Here is a 24,424-nt window from a genome sequence, read left to right as displayed (position 1 = left end):
GTCACTAATTGGCTTTAGCAACAAGAGACATGGGACTGGGTAGGGATTATACACACTGATTTCCCTGGCCATACTCCCTTGCTGAGTAGACCTGACTTTCAGACACAAAGGTATAATTTTTTTTTTATCCATGGACTTCTGCACAATCATTTTCAGTGGTCCACATCACAGTGGTGACTCTTTCAGCAGGTTCTGAAAGTAGATGTTTAAACTCTTTAAGAATATTCTGAACTGTCTATAGACAGAAGACATCCATCATTGTTCTCTGCTGTGTCCCTTAAAGCAGTCTTTTTCTAGGGCAAAAAATTATACCTGTTTCTTGGCCATTGTTGGCTGGTCTAGGCCTGACTCTTTCAAGAACCTTCCAGGAAAATTGGAGTTCAGAGATTTGTTTGGATTCAGCTTAACTTTCTTGCTTTTCTCTCAATGAGATACCCTGAGTATTTGGGCAATTTATTTTTCTTCCCTCACTTCCTTGGAATATAGCCTAATCCTATCACAGGGAGATTTCCAAATCCAAGTAGGGAGTTGCTATATCAGTTGAGGCCTCTAGGAATCAGACATAGAGTCCGAAGTACAGAAGGTTAATAGAGGAACAATGCTTGTGAAAGGAAAGGGGAGGAAGTAGGACTGGGCAAGGAGAGCAGAGAGATCCTGATGAAGACATGAGAAAAATCGTTGCCAGTCTAATGGAGGCTTAAGAGCAAAGATTGCCATTAGAGGAATCTTGCTTTTGATAGAATTGGCTGAGCTCTTGTACCACAACTTTGCTGTCATTGGTGAGGGACTCCCCAAGAGGAGCCTGACCTCTCTTAAAAACTGAGGCTGACCAGGTGTCAGCACTTAGAGGAGGTCAGCTCACCACACTGTTGTGACAGGGCTTGAGTCTTTTCCTGAAGGAGGATCTGAGTAGTGCATGTCTGTGTCTGTCACAATTGCCTACTTCTGCATGGTTTTGGTAAGAACACTTCAGATTCTAGTTAAGTCACCTGAGCATATCCACACTTCAGTTTTGGCGAAAGGTTACATGATTATTTAAGAACTCAAAAAGTTAATCCTTAACTTAATCTGAGCTCAGCTGCTTCTTCCTCTCATTCCCCTCCCCCTTGCCTCCCTTCATCTCCTCCTCTTCCTTCTTTCCTTGGTATAATAGGGATTCCTGAAATAGAGACACAGACATTTATACAAGAAGACAGCAATAGTGCTGTGAGGGAGAATCTCCCTATGACACTCACTGCTAGTACGTAGAGCTGAGCAAGAGATGTTCGTTGACTGGTTTTTTGGGGCAAGTATATCTTATCCAACCTCATTACCTCATTACCCTGTCAGATAAGACAGTGGATTTCTAGTTTGGATTAGCTAGTAGGATCAAGATAATCCAAGGAAATCTGAATCTGATTCCATTGGGGGAAAATTCGGAGGGGAAGATTTGAAATTTGAAAAGTTTCAAGAACTGACCTCCACCATTAGCACTGCCAATTGGGAGTAATGAAGTGAGCTGGTGGAGAGGTAGCTAGAGAATCAGGGAGTCTCAAAGAGAATAAGAAGAATGACTCCAGGGATCCCTGGGTGGCGCAGCGGTTTAGCGCCTGCCTTTGGCCCAGGGCGCGATCCTGGAGACCCAGGATCGAATCCCACGTCGGGCTCCCGGTGCATGGAGCCTGCTTCTCCCTCTGCCTGTGTCTCTGCCTCTCTCTCTCTCTCTGTGACTATCATAAATTAAAAAAAAAAAAAAAAAGAAGAATGACTCCAAAAAAAAAAAGAAGAAGAAGAATGACTCAAAGAATATCTAGCCACCAAGAATTGTCTAAACATTGCATGGCAATCCTTATCCATTTGTTAAAAATGTTTTTTGAGACTCAGTGTGTGGCAATAGGAACTCTGACACTAGGAATGTCAGAGGAATGATACATCAAGGAAATGCTGTGTGAAGGGAGGAAAAACAGCATAAACTATGTCACAGGAAATGTTTTTTAAAGGGATAGAAAAAGAATATAAGTTCCCTTTAGCTGACAAAAATATGAACTGATTCTCCCACCAGGCTCCAAGGACCAAGGACTGGGAACTGAGGTAGGGTTAGGGGTGCAAATTCTAGAGAAGCCTCAATACCCTAAGGATTCAGAGAGGAAGAGGCCTTGGGCAGCCTGGAACCTCAGGGAGGTCTTCATGAATTTCCAGGCCACAGGAGGGGACAGTTGCCCTCTAAAACACTTTAACTCACAAGAGGGAGCATTAGAAGACTTTTCAAACTCCACCAGCTCATGGGGGAAGAACTACTAATATCTCCGTCTTGTTCTGGCACCGTGGAAGAGAAAAGGCAAATGTTTTCTTAGTCATTGTGGAAAGCTATATATATCTAGGAGTTCTTCATTTTTTTAAGTTCAACACAGTATTTATAATTTTTAGTATCTCAGACTCTGTGCCAGAGGATCAGGATACAGGGTAGGCTACATCCCTTAAAAGATTAATAGTCTAGTCGAGAGGAAAAAGAAACCATAAGTGAGTGATGATTAAAAATTGTGATAAATGAAGAAATAAGGAAATGTTATGGAAGTATTTAAAAGGCAGTCATTTACTCATCCAATCTGTGCTTAGGTAGGATGGGAGGATTGGTCACAGAGGCTGCCTTGAGTGTTCATTCAAGGGACAAGAGGTGAAGGACATTTGGGGCAAAGAGACAAGGAGAAAGAGAAACTTGAAGTGAGAAATGGAATAGAGAAAGCTGTAGTGCCTTGGGGAGGAGAGAACACACAAGTGGTTCCATGTCTTCTTCAACTTAAGGTACAAGGGATGTGGAGAAGAAAGAATATATATATAACATATAAAATATTTTATACACATATACATTGCATGTATATATACTTACAACATTTTATATTCACATTATATATGTTTGTTATATGTATTATCCTCCTTGGTTATGAAGTTTGTTTTGTTTTTAAGAATAGGGATAGTATACTATATATTCTTAAAACACCATTGTCTAACATAAGGCATAATGCCTAAAATAGTTATTTATTAGGTTGTCCTCGATCCAATAATTTTATATTCTATTTTTGCTAAGAAAATTGAATAAGAAAGGCAGTGTTAATTTATGCAATGTGAACTCAACAATATTTTTTAGAGCCTACTATGTGCCAAATCCTGTGCTACGTGCTCTGAAATAATCTGAGAGAGCATTATTAAGATCTCCTTTTTTATACTTAGCATCCAACATGGATTTCATTCATGTGTCTGCCTTCTATATTCTAGTAGACTCTGCCTTCCTTGTTCCACTCAGTCTGTAGCACAAAAGAGTTCCATACCTGGTGCTCAAGGAATATTTATTGAAAAAATAGAACCCACATTGCCCATAATGCCACCAGCTTTCATTTTTTAATTTATATTTAAATACCCTTACAATTTTTTAAAATATATTTTACAAGAAATTTGTGGCTGTATAATTTAATAGTAAGAACACATTTAGGTGTAGGGTTCCATGTATTTTGTTAGATGTCTACACCTGTGTAAACATTACTACAGTCCAGTTCTAGAATGTTTTCATTACACTCAAAAAAATCTCGTATGCCTCTTCCCACTTAATCCCTCCCTGATGCCCCAACCCTAATCTCAGCAACTATTGCTCTGCTTTCTATTAGCAGAGGTTGTGTGTGTGTCGGATTTCATAGAAATGTTAACATACAGCATTTAAACTCGTGTGTACTTCTTTAACTGAACATAATTTTTTTTATTAATCCCATGTTGGCGTAAGATCCAGTAGATTCATTGCTTTTTATCACCAAATAATATTCCATTGTGTAGATATGTTACTATTTGTTTATTCATTTAGATTAATGAATATTTGGGTCATTTCTAATCTGCAGCTTTTCTGAAAGAGTTGCTATGAACGCTCACATGCAAGTCTTTGTGTGGATATATGTTTTCATGTCTCTTGGATGTATAATAAAAAGTGAGATTTGTGGGTGGATTGGCATGTGAATGTTTACCTTTTTAGGAAGCTACCAACTGATTTTCCAAGGTGACTGTGTCATTGTTAGAATCCTTAAGTCTGAAAAACCAATTTAAAAAGAACACAAGCTAAATGTTAAGTTAATTTAAAACATTCCCATTCTAATGTACAATCTGCATTTACTAATAATTCTACCTTGAGTAGTCAACTCTTTCTATTCTATTTTATTGACATAGAAGGATAAATACATCACGTTTGCCTATTAGTCTGAAGCTACATTTAGTCTTACAAGTATAAATGAAGTAAAAGCCTTTTATAGTTCTGGTTTACAATTGATGACTGAATTTCACTTTAGGGAGCAATTTTACTAAAGAAGATGATGGTTTAGGACATGATAATGGGAAAAAAAATTAAGAAGGTGAAATAGGTACTCTGATTGATCTTCTGGGCCTTAGTTCTCTGTCAGAGAAGTGGACATAATAAAAATGCTAGCTACTTCCTGGCATTCATGTGAATTAAGAGCTAGAAGTTCCTCAGTGGAAAACATTTATAACTGGTAAAAATTTTCAGTAGATTCACTGAAATGCCACCTTCTAAGAAAGCCATTTTGAAAAGAATTGTACAGAGTGAAAATTACTAGGTAAATTGGAGAGAAATGTTTCTTAAAGTCAAAAATTTCACTTGTAATTTAGCTTATCAAGAAATTCGCACAGTCTCATTCTCTAATGCTTGTTCTTTTGTACAGGGCATGAAACCAATGAGATTTGATGCCCTAGGAAATTGGTGGAAATGCCTGTCCTACAATGGAGAGGTCATCTTAGGGGTCTCAGACTCAGCAGGGTATATCATTTATAGAACCCCTTTAATATGTAACTGGAGACATACTAGTTACTAGATTAAAAATTATTATCTTACAGTCCAAATAGAAAAGTAAGCTTTAAAAAAAATTAAGCTTTAAATTTACTAGAGTTAGAAATTGTTATCTTATGGCCCAGATAGAAAATAAAGCTTTAAAAACAATTTGGACGGTGGAAACTACTGCAGCAAACAATCTACTCAGAGCTACAACTTCTAGTTTTGGTTGTTGTTGATGTTTGGTTTTCTTAGAGATCTGTTCCAGGGTATATTAATTGCAGGCAGATACAGGGAGGCTCACTATTTTTTTTAAAAGATTTTTTTTATTTATTCATGAGAGACAGAGAGAGAGAGGCAGAGACACAGGCAGAGGGAGAAGCAGGCTCCATGCAGGAAGCCCGACATGGGACTCGATCTCAGGACTCCAGGATCACGCCCTGGGCCAAAGGCAGGTGATAAACCGCTGAGCCACCCAGGGATCCCCGAGGCTCGCTATTAAAGTTGTCAAAGACCAAAATTGTGGTCTTTCATTCTCTTGTCAGCAATTCACAGTTCTGGTCTGGTACCTTCACCTCAGTGCAGAACCCTCAAGACCACCATGTGCTTTCCCAGGCCCATCACTCCTTTAAGGGCTTCAGGGATTTCTTGCTTATTTTTTCATACACCTCCATCACGGAAAAAATCATTCTGTTGTCTCAGAGCTTTTTTTGGTGATCACATGAATAACAAAAAAGGTTAACAAGTGTTAAAAAAGTATACACACCTACATACACACAATTGCTGTGTGAGGGATTGCAAATCATGGTCAGGGATAGGCATTATTAATACCTGTAGGAAAAGTCAATAAAGACTTGAATATCTAGGTAGACTTTTTATAGCTTAAACACTTTAAAAGTCTAGTTAAGCTGTTTTTCCCCCATCATTATCTACTCTTTTTCTTCAGAAATATCCCAGATTTGTAAGGAAGTCTTGGATTTCATGCTTTTAGATATTGTCTACGATAAAATATGCTCAGGTTTTGGGGCACCTGGTGGCTCAGTCAGTTTAGTGTCTGCTTTCAGCCCAGGTCATGATCTCAGGGTCCTGGGATAAAGCCCTGTTTTGGGCTCCCTGCGTGGGGAGTCTACTTTCCCTCTGCCCCTACCCCCTCTGCTCATTTTTTCTCTGTGTCAACCTCTCACAAAAAAAATCTCAAAAAAAAATTTTTTAATATGCTCAGCTTTTTCTTAAACCTAGGCATCGTCTATATTTTGGTGATTATATAAAGAAATCATTTGAAAATATCCTGAGTTTTTATTTATTTTCCTTTCATTGACACAACTACTTTTTGAGTATCAATAATGTTTTGTGCCTAGAAATAGAAAAGCAGTCCAAAACTGTTTGGTTTCATTTACTATTTGTTGGGATGGATAATGTTAAATTCTCAATTTGTCATTAATAACATACCTTTGTGTATTTTCTGTCCTGAAGATTGGGGGGGAGGGCATTAGAATTTATCTAAAATGTATTCATTTCAACAAGATTTTAAAAACTGGCTCTAATGAGTGATACCATCTGATGCTATCACTAGAAAATTGAGAAGGTTAAGTTGCAGAAACACCATTAATTGTTTTTAAGATCTCAAACATTAATATCAAAAGTGTAAGGAAACCAGGAAAGTGTGAATAGTTAATAGTGTGCCCCTTAATTTCCCAAAGTAGACAGATTCATTTTATCATGTTATTAGCCTCACCACATTTCTAGTTGTATTGGAATATTCGCTATTATGTCTGTCAAGCAAAACTTTGCCATTTATAGAACAGTCATTAATTTTTACAATAATATTAGTCAGAAATTGTTCTTAAAATTCCCAGGTAATCAAACTTTGTTTCATCTGGGTATGAAGATTAGTTAGCAAGTGTCTTAGCTGAGTATGATGATGAGGAAAACTATTACCTGAATACCAGGAATCTTAACTCATAGAAGTATAGGATGGTTGGGATGCCTGGCTGGCTCAGCAGTTGAGCATCTGACTTTGGCTCGGGTCCCAGAATAGAGTCCCACATTAGGCTCCTTGTATAGAGCCTGCTTCTCCCTCTGCTTCTGTCTCTGCCTCTCTCTCTCTCTCTGTGTGTGTGTGTGTGTGTCTTTCATGAGAAAAATAAATAAAATCTTTAAAAAAAAAAAGTATAGGATGGTCAAATTATGGTATCTCAAAATAGAGACAGATGATTCAAGTAAATAATGGTACCAAGAGACTTTTTTTTTTTTTTTACAAAAACCAAAAAACTTTGAATAAATTCCAAATTGCTAAACAGGTGTAAAAGGCATTCATTCACTTAAAATATTCAACTGGTGAGAATGAACAGAAAAAAAAATGTGATAAACGTTCAGAGTAAATTATTAAGACATGGTGGTCAATAGTATCGAAAGCCACTTAGAAACCTATATCAGATTATTAGTGCTTACTCTATTGGAACCAAATAATATTTTATATTTGTCTCGGTAATTCTTATCAGGCTACCTTCCATGTATTATGCAATTCAAGTGATCTTTAAATTATTGTCAAATTCTATCTTAAAGAGAGCTTTCACAAAGGACATGCAATTCATATCATCTAGAGTTACTGTCATTTCTAGGCTAAGTCCCATGGAAATTCATAACTTAAAAATGAAAGTCACAAAGATGCAACTGCCTTCATAATGCCAATGCAGCGGTTATAAATATTTCATGAACATTGCATGGGCAGGGGCAGATCTCCATTTTCATGAGTTAGAATTTGTACAGCTAAGTCTCCAGATTTTACTATTCATAATGCACAGTATGCCCTGTAGAGCATTCCATATAGTGCTTTTTTAATATTTATGCCTAATGAAGAAATTACTGTTCTGAAAAGAGAACAAACTGAATCAAAGATTTTTTTGTTAAAATTATGAGTTTTGCTGAATAGAGACAGTAACAATCAACAGAAATTACCTCATTGCTGTATCTTAGCACATAAACGCATAACTTTTAGAGTAATACAAGATGACAGATCAAGACACATTAAACGTAAGTGAAAAGGTTCTTTCTAAAGGTTATAACATTAGAAATCTCATCTTAAAAGAATTTGAAAGGTTAAAATGCAAAGAGCAACTTTCTTACATATAAAAATATTAATTACAAATGATATACTTGCCTGCTGTTTCATAGTTTAAATATATGTCTATATTTTTCTGGGGTTTTCTTTTATTCAAAAAACATTTTAACTTGCTAAGATAATATTACCAAGTTCAATAATGAATTGCTATTGCATATTTTAAGGTAATTTATCAAAGTGCATTATCAGTACCTGTCAGAATAAATTTTGCACTAAAAGTAATAAAAAAAAGGACCATTGTATGTGTTGAAATCAAAGAACATTGCTACAGCTAAGTTATTTTCAATGGAAAGGATAGGTGATTGCCCTCTAAATGATACTTGTCCCATGAGAAAATAGAAGCCTGAAAAAAATCACAGGAAACAGGCACAGGAAAATGTCTATTCCTTGCTTTTAAAAATGAGCATTTGATATTTTATTTCATTTTTGTCATTTTGATCAATTCTTTCAAGTAGATGAATGTTGAAAAGTGCTTCACAGATCTTGGTAACATTTACAAAAGTAAACTAAGTTACTGATCAGCTCATGTATAATCCCAGGCTGGATTATTCCATATTAGCATATACTATATATCACAATTAGACTGATTAGGAAGTCAAAGCTTTTCCTTTGAATATACTTCATCAACACTAAGTCTTCTAATAACGAAAAAAACAGGCTTCAGGTATAATATCATTCACCCAGGAATCAGCAGCTTAAGTATTTTTTGTAAGGCTTAAGCCAATGAATACACTGGAAATTCTGTAATATTTACCAAAATTACCACCAGGAGTTTATGTTTTACTCCTGGTATTATTTAACTGGTAGTGGAAAACACTTTCTTCCATTTGGCTCTTTGTAATTTTATTTTCCAAAGGCTCCCTTGAGGAATTTAACCTTTATGTGATGAATTTGCAGTTCACTGGAAGTGTGTTAACCTTAGTTCCCTAATGAGTCTAGGTGTAATACTGAGGCGGAATTGAGAAATATATCATGTAGCTCATTGTCAAGTTGTATTTGTCTTGCACATATCCAGCTTTGCTGTTGTTCCAGTACACATTTTGATCACAATTCTTTAATTATGTTCTATATTTAACTGACCTATTTGAACAGGATCCAGAGCTGGTACGGAACATCTGTCGCTGGGTGAGGCAAGCTGTTCAGATTCCTTTTTTTGCCAAGTTGACCCCAAATGTCACTGATATCGTAAGCATCGCAAGAGCTGCAAAGGAAGGTAAGAAACTAGACTTGCATCAGTTGTCTAGTTATGGAAGTGTGGACCTGAAGTATGTAGCCATATTAAAGTATATCTTCATCCACAAATAGATGTGTATATCTTGGTTTAAGAGTTAAAGAAAAGTGCTAAATTAAGCACTTGATCTCACAAAAGTAGAGAGTTCACACCTGGACTCCAAACTTTGACCAGGGAAAACAACATTTATAATCTTTCTTGGTAAACACCTACTTCACACACAAAGAATTATGAAACAAAACCATGATCACAGCAAATTGCTCCAAAATAAATGACCTTGTAATGTAACAATACAGCAGTAGCATTTGAACCTTCAGTGAAATACAAAACAAAAAGATACCGACTTCCACAATATGAAACTTCTTGTGAGTTTCCTTTATATTTGATAGGGCCCAGTGTGCTGGCTTAAACATATGTCCAATAAATATCTATTGAACACATAAATCATGCAGCCAGTGGATGATTTTATAAATCATATATGCCATGCCCTATCCAATGGAAATTGCATCTTGGTTTGCAAAGGTATTGTAAACTACCTGGGAAATAACACTGAATACAAAACATGTGGCATCTATAATCTGTATAATAAATGGAAAAATGAATTGATGGAAATTAAATTTTTTATGTCTAGCATTTTAAGCATAATGGTAGGAGTGAAATTAGTAAAGTCATTTGAGGGGAGGAAATGTTCTCAAGATAAAGAGTGTTCATTTTCTTGGGTCGTGTGGGTCTTTGGACCATTTTCCCTTTAAAAACTGCAGGTAAATGATGAAGTGATTTTCATAGGTGGCGCAGATGGCGTTACAGCTACCAACACTGTCTCAGGTCTAATGGGATTAAAAGCTGATGGCACACCTTGGCCAGCAGTGGGCATTGAGAAGCGGACTACATATGGAGGAGTATCTGGTAGGTGTTGTCCTCTCCTTGCATTTTGCTTCCTTGAAGGTTGCTAAAAAATAAGAGACCATGTTGCAAGCAAGTATATTGTGTCTTTTACAATTCCAAATCCTTAGAACTCATTGCTGGTCAAAATTCCTGATAGTTGTGACAGATGGAGCATATTGAGCATGAAGGCTCAAATGACTGACTGCAAAAAATGAAAGGATACCAAGATAGGGTTGTGTGTGAATTCTATTCTCTTGTGGTCTGTGCTTTCCTCAGAATTTCCCATTGTCACAAATGTCTTGTCACTTATGAGTAAGGGCTAATACCGGCGCCATCTACAAGCAAAACATTAGCCGCCTGATTATAATATCTTTTTCATAGTCAGAATTTGTTTCCACTTTTCCTAGAACTTTGAAACCTACCTCCTTCAAAAAATCTTGCTTTCACACCTGTCCCAAACAAATTATCAAAACTGCCTTTATGGCATCAGCCAAGAAGATATTTCAGACCTCACACCTTTGCGTATCTTTTCTCATCATCAAATATTTGCATTTAAAACAGAAACAGAAGTTTTAATCCCAACGTGTCATTCGGTATCTTTGCCCTGCGCACTCTGTTGCTGTGACAACATGAACTTGGTCTCGCAAAGACAATGCTGTAAGGTTCTTGACTGTACTGGTATGGGGATTAGTCTCCTTGGTGATAGAGACAGTGGTAAATATACATAATATAGCAGTGTCCCACTGTTCAAGAAAAGCATTGCTGAATCAGACCAAAATATGCTTTTGGAAGAGGCTGGATGGACACAAATAAAGCACTATCCATGCTGAGGTGTTATATTTCGAGAGCATGAAGTGTGTCTTTGAGCCACGATTTTTAAAACATTATATTCTGCTCTTAATTGAATGCCATTCCCATCCTCACAATGTCAGAAAGAGGAAAGCTGACGAGAAGCACCTGCTCAAGGTCCAGACACAACTCTCTTTTATCAGGCGCTATCAAACAGAGCCTTAAATATTATTGCAATGCAGAATAACGTGGGCCACGTTAGCCTGTGCAGCAGAAAGAGAGTCAAGAAACTCCAGAGTTGAGCTGCAACGTGCACTATGTTTTCTGTCAGCCCATTTCAATTTTTCCAGCCTGCCATGTTGACAGCAAGAGAATAAAGGAGGTCACAGAGGGTGCTGAACATTAAAAATTAATAAAAGAACTATTGCAGTAGTATTTTATATAAGTAACACCATTCACGTTTTCTCATTTAAGCTGCAATTTCTGAATATTCTCCAATACTATAACTCAGTCTAATAAAACTACAGAATTACAGCATTAGAGAAGTCTTTTGTGTTGTAGTCTTTAAGCATATACACACACTGGAAATTATAAGGCTACCTGAAAACAAGTTCAGCTATACCTCAGGGCCTGTTAACATTTCCGTGAAACTCTGGTTCTAAGATTTATAAATTCATATATAAATATTCACTTGGGCTATAAACTCAGCTAAGCCTGGGTGGAACTTCCATTTTGAACAACAAAAAGTCTCTAACGTTTTTAAGGGCTTGTACCTCATTTCTAATGGGTTCTATATTAAGTCTCTTCACATTAAAGTCTTTTTTGAAAATAGCCTTTCTCCATATTGCCAAAACAGATAGAATTTTTCTCCTTTAAAGCAGCGTTGGCTTTAATTTAAAGGTAATAGAATCTGAAAGGCAGTTTAAATGGCCAATAATAATATATTTTAGGACAGAAACAAGTTCTATAACAAAATACCTTCAGAAGGAGTTATAACAAGACCTATCTTACCAAAACTGTGTTAAATAATAATGGCTTCAATTTTAGGAAAGATGGAAATATCGAAATGCCTAAACACCATTCCTGCTTTCATCAAACATGGCTGTCAAGACTTCAAATGCTGCTTCAGTGTAGAATATCATACAAAATATGCCAGATATTTTTATAAGATTAAAAAAATTACCACAGCACAGTGCTAATACTTTCCCAAGAATTTTCTCAGAGCACTGGAGTGTCTGCTTTTAGAAGAACAGCTTGAATCACAGATTTTTTTTTTTTTTTTTTTTTTTTTTTTTTTTTTTTTTTTTTAAGCAAAAGCTAAGGAGTATTCGATTTTGGATAGCCACCTGAAATACAACACGTACTTTCCATTGCCAGGGAGGAATATTTTTCCCCTTCAATATTCGCTAGCTCTCTATTCAGTCTTTATTATTTTTTCTCAGAATAAGATTGCTGCTATTTGACATGAAAGTTTTGTTTTGTTTAAATGGGGAAATAATGAGGTACTTGGGGTACTGCACATACTATAGAAAAATGGTCACATTCTGTAATGTCTTCCTAAAACACATTAGTCAATAAGGGGCAGTGACTAGCATTGGGAGACAGAACCTCAGCCGAGGGATATCAGTTGAGGAATTTCAAATGCGATTAATCTGGATTCTACAGTGCTTTAAAGCGATGTTTTTCAAATTTTGGTCCCCAATTTGAGTGTACTATGGAACCAGGTTTAATGAATTATAATCAACATTTTAAAAAATGAAATAGAACAGAGAAAACATCAGTGCTTTGCACACAGATGGGATAAACATTGGTCAAACACCTTTTTCAGTTACATGTGTAACACACACACACGTATATGTATATGTATGAATATATATGTGTATTTCTATCCTGGGTCATGATGTAAAATGAGTTTTTTATTATAGTTAACTTCAAAACTTCAGAAAGCTACTGATTAGAGAGAGATCTCTATTTAATAAAAGAAGTCATTAAGCCTTTAGAAGTCAGTAAACAAGGTTACTTCTGCTTGTTGCAGTTTACAGTTTTTATCAAAAGCAAGCATTAAGACCTCATTCCAAGATCTCATCCTTAGCTTTGTTCTTTTAGAAACTGCCATTTTCCAATTCATCTACAGGTGATTAGAATCTGGGGGTGGGGGTTGGAGGGGACAAAACCTATGAACCAAATTCATAATGGAATGATTTCTAAACCTGATTTTCAGTTGGAGAAATATACCTGGCAAGATCATGCTCCATTAAAGGTTGAATTCTAAAATTAAAAGTGATTTCATAATGAGAACAGTATCAAAAGAAAGTCAGTATTCATAAGGAAGATTTTCATGAAACTAAGATGGCTAATTAAGCTCTCCACCACACAAATACTTCTAAATTACTGAGTCTTAACGAATCAACATTCTCTACCTTTCTTTGAGCAGTAGAGACTTTACACTACAAGTTGTTAACACCGAACTTCCCTTCTTCTGAAATCCATGCAGAATACTTTATTTTTTCAATATCAAACAATTAGTTCATATGTCACCAAACAATCGAGCAGATTAATGTTTTGTTTTGTTTTGTTTTGTTTTGTTTTGTTTTGTTTTGTTTCTGGCAGGAGGGATTCCTTGCCTTTATTTATTTCACTGAAAGAACTGCTGATCTCATCAGTAACATTATTTATGAACCCCAACCTTGCGTGAATTACTGATTATTTTTCCTAGTTTTAGTTTACTTATTTTTTTTCTTGTTTTCCTTTCAAATTTTGACCTTTTTCCTGGCCTTATCCACAAATGATGAAGGGATGTTCAGATAGCCCTTAACTCAGTGATTACTATCACCTATGTAAATGGTGTCATCCAACTGTGGTGTGACATTTTCACAGTCAATCTTCCCTGTGGATAATATTCTTTTAGACATGTTTAAGAATGAGTCCTGCATGACATAAATAAAGATATATCTTTCTTGCAACTGACTTCATGAGGATAGTATTTATTAATTTCTAGCTGCTTTAGGAAAAACAAGTATCAAGTATCTTTCAGTGGGCTAAATTCAGTAGAAGGAATTATTCTGCGTTGTAATTTAAGACCTTCTTTCTATTGATGGGGGGATGGATATATTTTTTAGGTTTGTTATGTCATTCCATTATCCTGTATACATTTTGTTTGTTATACATATAAACACACACACATACCCACACCTAGGGAAAAGATCTGAAATTTCTCTGCAAGAAACGCTTTGAAACTGATGGATGCTTTAGGCTCAATTTAATTCACTTCCTGCAAGCTTGAAAAATTAAGTCATTGCTTTACGTTATTTTATTTGCCACATTTGTTCATTTACCCCCCAAAAGGGAAACTTTTGTTCTCAACTTCAATTTCAGATTGCTTTTTGAAATTATTGTCTGTACCACCTGCTCAGTTAAAACAGCAGGATACATTTTATTTGATAGTAAGACCTATAAACTTTAATACTGATTTCTGAATGATTCATCAAAGATGGACTTCAAGATTTGATCTCTATTTCAGGAACCCAAATTTACTAATCATATATAGGATATTATGGGTTTAAGAAATGATTGTATATTTCTTAACGAATGACAGTGGCATACCCCATAACATGCTCTTACATTCTTAAATAAATAATGAATGATTTGAAATCCAGCTACTTGGGCTATTAGACACCAAACTCTGAGTTTGTATAGTTACAAGCCTCCTAAAGCTGTTTTCATTGTAAAACCAACCAGGGAAATACCAATAAATACAAGTTAGAAATTTGCTAGTAATTTGTAACTCTGCGCCAGTGTGTGGGTTAGAAGTGAGTACAAAGTACATAGCTCAGAAAACTTGCAGAAACATGAATCAATATAATAGCTTAAAAATAATCTTAATTCTATATTGCATACTTTATGTTTGTGTTTTAAAAAGCTACTTAGGCATGATTGTTGAGACCATACAGTGACTTAGCAGCACTCAACTCTTACATAAATGCACATCCAATGTAATCTATTCCAATCATGAACTTAAACTTATTTTGATGTATTTATTAGCTTATTTTTGTAAAATGAAGAAGATGACAAAACACAGATCGAAAACCCCGAAGTTACAATTTGCTTTGATAGCTATTTACATATGTGCAAGTAACTGAAGATTTTGGCAAGATTGCTCTAAGTTCCTGGGCTCCCTGGGTGGCGCAGCGGTTTGGCGCCTGCCTTTGGCCCAGGGCGCGATCCTGGAGACCCGGGATCGAGTCCCACGTCAGGCTCCCAGTGCATGGAGCCTGCTTCTCCCTCTGCCTGTGTCTCTGCTTCTCTCTCTCTCTCTGTGACTATCATCAATAAATAAAAATTAAAAAAAAAAGTTCTTACACCGTACATTACAATCATCTCATGAAATGCAGTATTGCTATTTTTTTATGAGAACTAGTTGTTAATGGGCTAGACTTTTTTTTTAATTGTCAATCACACAATTACTGATGCACAAGATCCTTTTAGAAAAACACACCTACTCACTGTCATAAAATTTCAACTATCTGTTGTAACCATCTTTATCAATAAGAGCTTAGATTTTAATACTGAAATGTCTAAAATAACCTGATAGATAAAGGTAGCATTTAAATGAATAAAAAAGGCACTGATGAATTATGCCAAAAAGAATAATTAAAAGGAGAACCTTTCACTTTATACTCACTCATCTCTTTTCTTTTCTGTGTGTGTGTGTTCAAAATAATGCAAAAAATATAGTCTGTTATTCACATAAATATTCTCAGGCCATCACAAGTTTAACTGATCAAATTATGAAAGACCTTGTTATATAAATATATGTACTATATTTGCAGAACAGTCAAAGTAGGCATATCAAATAAAGATGCTGAATTACAATTTTCATTATAAATTATCAGTTTGGTTGAAAGAAGCTCACCATTAGAACTATTCTCATTTAAATCATGCTCATTTGAATATATTCATGTACAGATTGACAAAGAATCCCCTTTTGCATTATATTGCTTTTCCTGGAGCCCGAATTTCACACTGTTTGGCTGTCGTTGGTCTGTGCAGGAGATCAGAGCCCTAATAATAGATTTTTGACGGTGAGCTCGCCTGCTACCTGCCCTACACAAATCCTCACTGTTCATGTTTGCTTCATGGCAACAAAGCAGACAGAAGGAAAATGCCAAGTGCTGAGTTTGAGGTACAGCCTTGCCTTGGCTTGACATTTCAGCAGAATAGCAGTTTATGAGATGCATAATTTTTCATCTGGGACTCAGCTGCCATATTCATAGACGCTTACAGCTCATCGTCGGACTGGAGCAAGGGCAAAGGTTTAAAGCATAGATCAAGGTCTACATCCTTTCCTTAGGTATTTTAAAATAACTATTGTCCTGCAGATAAATGGTAAAATCAAAAAGTATTTAAGAGCCAACAAATCCATGGCCATGTGGATAATTATATATGTTTTCTGTTATTCAAAATTAGGAAAATAAATTCATGTCTATATCACCTCCTAAGAAAATATTAAATAGACTCTGTAAACCAAAGGACTCTGACAAGCATATTAAGAAAACTTACCTTTGCAGCAGTGGTAATGAATAATTAAATTTCTTTCCTCTGTGTGTGTGTGTGTGTGTGTGTGTGTGTGTGTGTTTTCCATAAAGAATGATTTCAAGCTTGAAATTAATAAAAAAATGTTCCATTATGAAAGTAAAACTAAGGAGTATTGTGTCACCGTTTGAGCTTGAATTTAAATATTCACAGTTTCATGCATATCTACTGTACTAAAAAATCAGTGTAGGTACACGTCAGTGACTGTTTAATTTAGAACTACACATCTCTGTAAGCTTCAGAAACAGTTCACCATGTCACAGTCTCATACAGAACAATGGTACACTACATTGGATTAATTAAAGAAGCCTTGCAGAGAACTGAGTTCTCAGTATGTCAAGATTTCAGTTTTATGTTAAATATTTTCTAAAGGCCAGACCCTTAAATCTCAGGGGCTGTACCAAGCAGTGAGCTGTGAATTTAACCATAGGCTAACTGCTAATGATAAGGAAAAGAGTCCTAGTTGAGGCAGCTGTAATACAGTCATTGGATTAGGCTATCAATCACTCAGCTCCCTAAGGAAAAGGGAAAGAAGACCAAACAGTGAAAAGGGAAATTAGGAAAGGAGGGCATGACTAGAATAAGATTCTTCACCATCCTTATCCATTCGTGGGCTTAAATCCCTAAGCATTAGACCAAACTCTCCAGCATTCCTCAGACTATAAAGCCAACACATTTATCCCTAACATCGAGAGAACCATCAAAATGTCATTGGCTCTCAGTAGTTGAAGATCTTAAAACCTGCTAGAAACAAATGCCTGATTACATAATCAAAATTAGATTAATCCCTAATTTTTGAACTTAAGATTTATACATATGATTATTTTATGTATAAGGATTTAGGTATATCAGCAAGGGAAATATTCTTATTTAACTTCTAATTTGGAGCCAATTTTTACTTATGGAAGCCCTGTTGTAAGATGAGGCTCTAGTAGATCAGTGGATCTTGAACTTCAGTGACCCCAGACCCTGGAGGATCCATTAGAATATATATTGCTGAACTCCTCCCTGAGAGTCTGGGAGGGCCTGAGAATCTGCATTGAACAGTAGATGAAGAAAGCTTAGTGTTATTGAACATTTTGATTTGAAGATCTTATTTCCAAAATAGTGTCAAAGGGTTTCATCAGTGGTAAAATTCAAGAATCATGGTATTCCATACATAAATTTAGAATCTGTGCCCACAGCTAAGTATCTGAAAAAATTGTAGTAAATAGAATCAGAATTCATTCTTAAGAAAAGTACAGAAAACCGTATTTGAGGGCTCAGAATAGAAAGAATAGTCACTCCATTTAAAATTAAATGATTCCTGTTATAAAATAAATAAATCATGGAGATGAAAAGTACAGCAGAGGGGATATATTCAATAATACTGTAATAACATTGTATGGTGACAGATGGAGACTACACTTATGGTGATGAGCATAGAGTAATGCATAGAATTGTTGAGTCACTATGTTGTACATCTGAAACTAATACAACATTGTATATCTACTATACTTCAATAATAAAAATTTAAGATTAATGTTGAATATGAACCATTGTTATGCAAAGAGAATCCATTCTAAGTGCCACTAAGTAGTCCTTTGAAAAATAAAACAGGTGTCAGAGGCAGACAAGGGTAAAATTAAGCTCATGATTGTGAAATACCATGTTTTTTTCTTGACTTTGTACAGATACTAACATATTGAATAGTAACCATTCTCTCCCAGGACAAGCACTTACATATCAATGAACATAGTTATTTCCTCAGACTCAAACTGTAGGAGACAACAGTATTGGTAACCTCCTGCTTTTCTCTCTTCCTTTATGTTTTGCCTGTCATCTTCATACCATGGCATCCTTTTTATCAGTAGAAGGGAAGGATAACCTATGTTGTAGGCAGAAGCTGTTTCAATGCAGTGTCCCTGCCATTAGCATAGTGTACTATGCACTTAAAGGTCTTTCAAAGTCATGTTTATAGCCTGTTGGTGATACTGTTTGTGAATCATGGAAGCTTCCTGCAGCTTTCCTGGATGAAGGAGTGTCCTGGTGTGCACCTCCAAGTTAGTACCATCTGAATCTCTGAAAGCAAGTTATACCCCAAATTCTAAAAGGTCCGTAAGTGTAGGGCATAGTACATCCTCAAAAGACCCATACAGTATCTGATGCTCCAAGGTGCAGACTGCGTAGGACTTGATGATGAAGGATCATAATAGAGAAGGTAAAGGAAGCTGGTCAGGCCAGCTTAACTTCACTCGCTATGATTTTGTAGAGTCTAATACTTTGATTCAATGTGTGTTAGGATTTTACACTACTTATTTTAGTGTTCTTCAAATTTTTATGCCCCAAATACTCCACATTAAAAAAATATATAAACTACATACTTGTCACCCATTTAAGTCAACCTTATAAAATTTAGCCATAAGTTTAAGTGATAATAAAAGACATAGTCTCCCACATTCTACAAATATTAATTCTTAGATGAAATGCCTACACCATTCTTTTAAATACATCTAATAGAGTCTAAATAGCACAGTGACTTTATACTCATTATGAATCATTTAAAAATACATAAACTAAGGCTTGAAATAATAGTTGAAAATTTTACATAATTTTTCCCTCAAACTAGTATTTCTATTCAACTTCCTCACCAAATTTTATCCTATTTTCATTTATTTTTAAGTTTGAATATCTTTTATAGATTGTCCTATAGAATTTCTCTTTAACAAAATATATGCCTATGATATGACGTTTACATTTTTGAAATTCTAGGTTAAAGCTTTAAGGATAATTTTTCTTCTGTATTGTTCTAATTTACAATTTATACTTTATCATAATAAAGTATTTCCTAAAAATGTCAGGGTTGGCTTATTCTATTCTTTTAGTTTTAGATATGAATATTGAAAATCCTTGCTCATCTAAATAATTAAAGAGGACTCAAAGAGTTTTATTATAGTCTCTTAACCCAAATCTTTGAACACCTTCCACATTACCAGCTAAAAGTTACTTAGTAATCTTACCTAGGGATCCCTGGGTGGCACAGGGGTTTGGCGCCTGCCTTTGGCCCAGGGTGCGATCCTGGAGACCGGGGATCGAATCCCACATCAGGCTCCCTGCATGGAGCCTGCTTCTCCCTCTGCCTATGTCTCTGCCTCTCTCTCTCTCTCTGTGACTATCATAAATAAGTAAAAATTTTTTAAAAAGTAATCTTACCTAATTTAATTAGGTAATTTGAAGAGCTCTTCTTTTAGTTTTGTTGAAGAAATAGCTTGGAAGGTACCTGACTTTCAAAAATATTTGTCACCCAATCATAAATCACCTCTTTAAAACCAATACTAATATTCTGATTTATCATTTTGTTTGGTACCCCAGAATTTTTACTGTTGAACAATGTGTCATTATAATATTTGAGATCATTGTGAAATAAACTTTTTTCCAAGGTGGAAAGGACTGTTAAGACATTGGGAACAGAAGAACTAGCATTATATTTTGATTGACTCTTTCTCAGGCATACAAAATTTAAGATACAATACTTATGGAAATCAAGGATCTAGAAAAGGATTCTCTAAGATTAGTTTACCCATGGGATATGTACAAAAGAAATGCAACACTGAGTATACATCCATCTTTCAGAAGACCACTGACTTATTTCATCTACTCTTCACACAACTTTATGACAACAAAGCAGTACTTTGGTTTTCCCTTTTTTATATCAATTTAGCTACGTTTCTAAAATAGCACCAGCAATTTTAAGAAAATTTTCATGCATGGGCTAATAAATCTCAGTATATAAGTTAATATGTGCTAGTGGTAGCATTTGGAATTTTATATTGTCAAACTTTTGTGTTACTGGCAAAATCAGTCTGCATTACTATACTCCTCAGCATGGGCTACTCAGGCAATAAGTAGAAGCTACATAGGAATATCAAGGCCTTTAAATAATATGATCTTTATTTGCTCAGCACCATATTGAACACTTTATATGCATTCTTATATAAATAACTCTATGATGCAGACATCACTGGCTCCATTTTATAGCCTTAGAAACTCAAACTCCAGATGGTTAAGCAACTTGCCAAAGTTTACATAGCCAGGACATGTCATAGTTTGGATTCAAACTCAGATCTGTCTCTAAAGATGGACGGCTAAGCATCTTCATGAATGTCTTAATCCAGTATTTGCCATAATAAGTCTCCGTCTACATTTAATGTACTCATTAAAATCTAATGGACTACGAATGTCATTTACTAATGCAACATTTATTCTATCTGGATTTGAAAATCTGTGAATGTGCTCTTCTGTGACCATTGTCAAAATCATGTCCTTATTATGTGTATCACTACATCATTATATTGGAAAATTGAGCAAGTAGGTGAATTAGGGAAAAAAATGTTTAATTCCTTACAAAGAACAAAAAAATGACAGGAAGCATTCAGTCGTTTGTCTTAAAGTGTATACATGCAGCGTTTGCTTGAAGTGAAACTGTCATCAATATAGCAATAAATAACCTTATTTCTTACTGACTTAGATAAACTATATGAGGGCTTGGTCTAACACTGATGCTGAGAAAAAACTTTGGGTGTCCTTTTTAATTTCTTCTTTCTAATCTTCAGTCAGTTACAAATGACCATGTGTTCCTGCAACTGTCTCACCTTCTTTTTGGACAGATCCATCTTTTTCCCCTGCAGCAGTATCATCTCCTTTATAATTTCAACTGAGCTTGCAAAAAGCACCACTAAGTAATTCAGAGATGCTACTTTTTCATTAGGTGGGAGAAAGAGAAGGACATTTTGAAGGTGGTAAGGTGAGGAAGAAATTGGCCCAAAAACCTTGCTAAGCCCCTTCTGAAAGGGAAAAAAAAAAAAGGAAACTGCACCATTTCTCACCTTCCCTCGTTTAAAACAAAAGATAAAATATAAATAAGATGAAACTCTGCTAGCACACATCTGGCATAGTATGATATGAGAAATTTTAATCAGTATAAATTAATTTGACAAGTGTATAGATCAGAAGTCAAGAGTTCCAGGAATGTTTCTAAATTGCACTCAGTTCATTTAATACATCTGGTTAATGACAGACCTGTTGGATTATAAGCTTCTTAAAAGCAAGAGTCACTCCTGTTTCTCCATGATCTCCTCCAAAGCCTAGGAAAGGCATAGGCACATTATAGACATGAAAGACACACCATTTGATCCTTAATATTCAGCTGTGTATAATTGAGAAAGTTTGGGGATGAGACTAGACTGCCTATTTCTGATGTCCATCTTGACTCCCTCGTGAACTTTTGGCAACGGAGTAAGAAATTTTAACTAATAGAATATAGACCATCTTATGATGTAATAAAAGTACTGAAAGAAGAAAGTTTGCAGCCAAGAATACTCTATCCAGCAAGGCCATCCTTCAGAATAGAAAGAGAGAGTTTCTCCAACAAAAGTAAAAGGCATTTATGACCACTAAACCAGCACTACAAGAAATGTTAAAGGAGACTTTGAGTGATAAGGAAAGACCATAAGCCAGAGTAAGGAAAGTAGGAGTCTCAAAAGCAGTAAAAATAAGTATATCTGTAAAAATCAGTCAAGGGACTTGTAAAATAAAGCAATGTAAAGTATGACACCATATACCTAAAACATCAGGGAGAGAGGAGTAAAGAATGGGTTCAAACTTAAGCAACTATCAACTTAATAGAGACTGCTATATGCAGAAGATGTTATATACAAACCAAATAGTAACCACAAATCAAAAACCAATAGTAGATATGTAAAAAATAAAGAGAAAGGAATCCCAAATATATCACTAAAGAAAGCCAACTAAGCATGAGAGAAGAAAGCAAAAGAAGAAAGCAATGGAGAAAAACTACAAAAACAACCATAAAACAAGTAGCAAAATGGTAATCAGTACATATCTATCAATAACTACCTTGAATGTAAATGGACTAAGTGCTCCAATCAAAAACTTAGGATGACAGCATGGGTAAAAAAAAGTAAGACCCATCTCTATGCCACCTACCCATCTCTTTGCCGACTCATTTCAGACCTAAAGACACAGGAAAATTGAAAGTGAGTGGATGGAGAAGAATTTATCATGCAAATGAATGTGAAAAGAAAGCCAGGGTAGCAATACTTGTATTGGACATAATAGACTTTAAACAAAGGCTGTAACAAGATACAAAGAAGGGCACTATAATCATAAAGGGGACAATCTAACAAGAATATATAACAATTGTAAATATTCATGCACCAGCCATGGGCGCACCCAAATACTTAAAGCAGTTAATAATAAACATAAAGGAAGTAATAAAAAAAAAAAGTAATCAATCATAATACAATAATAGTAAGGAAGTAAGGACTCTAAAACCCCACTCACGTTGATGGACAGATTATCCAAACAGAAAATCCACAAGCAAACAGTGGCTTTGAATCACACACTAAAACAGATTTAGCATTCCATCAAAAAATAGTAGAGTATACATTCTTTTCAAGAGCACATGGAACATTCTCCAGAATTGATCACCTATCACGCCACAAAATAAGTCTCAACAAATTGAAAAGATTGCACTTTTTCTGATTCAGTGTTATGAAACTAGAAATCAGCCACACAAAAAAAATATGGAAAGAGGTTAAATAACATGCTACTAAAGAATGAATGGGTAAGAAATCAAAGGGGAAATTAAAACGTACATGGAGACAAATGAAAATGAAAACACAACAGTCCAAAATCTTTACAATGCCTCAAAAATAGTTTGAGGAGGGAAGTTTATAGCAATACAGGCCTACCTCAGGAAGCAGGAAAAATCTCAAATAAACAACCTAACCTTGCACCCAAAGGAGCTAAAAAATGGAACAAACAAAACCCAAAACCAATAGAAAGATGGAAATAATAAAGATTAGACCAGAAATAAATGAAATAAAAACTAAAACAAAAACAATAGAACAGGTCAATGAAGCCAGGAGCTGGTTCTCTAAAAAGATCAACAAAATTGATAAACCTTTAGCTAAACTCTCAAAAAGAGAGAGGGAGAGATGACTCAAACAAAATTGGAAATGAAAGAGGAGACATAATAACCAAGACCACAGAAATACAATTATCAGAGAATATTATGAAAAATTTTATGTGATCACATTGAGCAATCTAAAAGAAATAGATAAATTCTTACAAATGTGTAACTTCCCAAAACTGAGTCAAGAAAAAACAGAAAATTTGAACAGACCAATTACTGGCACTGAAATTGAAGTAGTGCTCAAAATATTCCCAAAAAACAAGAGTCCAGGATCAGACAGCTTCACAGATAAATTCTACCAACATGTAAGGAAGGGTTAATACCTATTCTTCTCAAAGTATCCCAAAAAATAGAAAGAAAACCCAAAGTCATTCTGCAAGGTCAGCATTATCCCAACAATAAAACCAGATAAAGATACTACAAAAAAAGAGAACTACAGGCCAGTATCTCTGATGAACATAGATGCAGAAATCCTCAACAAACTGAATCCAATAATACATTAAAAACATCATTCACCACAGTCAAATGGGATTTATTCCCAGGATGCAAGGGTGTTTCAGTATTCACAAATCATTCAACATGATACAGCACATCAATAAGAGAAAGGATAAAAAAAAAAAAAAACCTGTGATCATGCTAATAGACACAGAAATAGCATTTGAAAAAGTACAACATCCATTCATGATAAAAAAAAAAAACCATCAACAAAGTAGATTTAGAGGGAACAAAATTCAACATAATAAAGACCACAGATGATAAACACACAGCTAATATCATCCTCAATGGGGAAAAACTGAGAGCTTTACCCCTAAAGTCAGGAACAAGACCAGGATGTCCACTCTCACCACTTATATTCAATATCCTACTGGAAGTCCTAGCCACAGCAATTAGAGAAGAAAAAGGAATAAAAGCCATCCACATATGCAAGGAAGATATAAAACTTTCACTATTCACAGATGACATAATACTGCATATAGAAAACCTTAAAGACTCCACCAAAAACCTACTAGAACTGATAAATGAATTTAG

General features: G+C 35.3%; 1 protein-coding gene across 3 annotated transcripts in view; it reads left to right on the top strand.

Moving 5' to 3' along the window:
- DPYD (dihydropyrimidine dehydrogenase) overlaps positions 1 to 24,424 on the top strand; it is a 798,341-nt gene that overhangs the window by 576,426 nt on the left and 197,491 nt on the right. For all 3 annotated transcript variants that reach the window (XM_077905543.1, XM_077905544.1, XM_077905545.1), the window contains 2 exons: positions 9,015 to 9,135; positions 9,940 to 10,059. In XM_077905543.1, the coding sequence (XP_077761669.1) occupies positions 9,015 to 9,135; positions 9,940 to 10,059 (241 nt within the window). The remainder of the gene's footprint in view (positions 1 to 9,014; positions 9,136 to 9,939; positions 10,060 to 24,424) is intronic.

The sequence above is a fragment of the Canis aureus genome, chromosome 8, assembly GCF_053574225.1.
Source record: "Canis aureus isolate CA01 chromosome 8, VMU_Caureus_v.1.0, whole genome shotgun sequence".
Lineage (NCBI taxonomy): Eukaryota > Metazoa > Chordata > Mammalia > Carnivora > Canidae > Canis > Canis aureus.
Note: the sequence above shows the minus strand (reverse complement) of the source record. Positions and strands in the feature narration are given on the sequence as shown.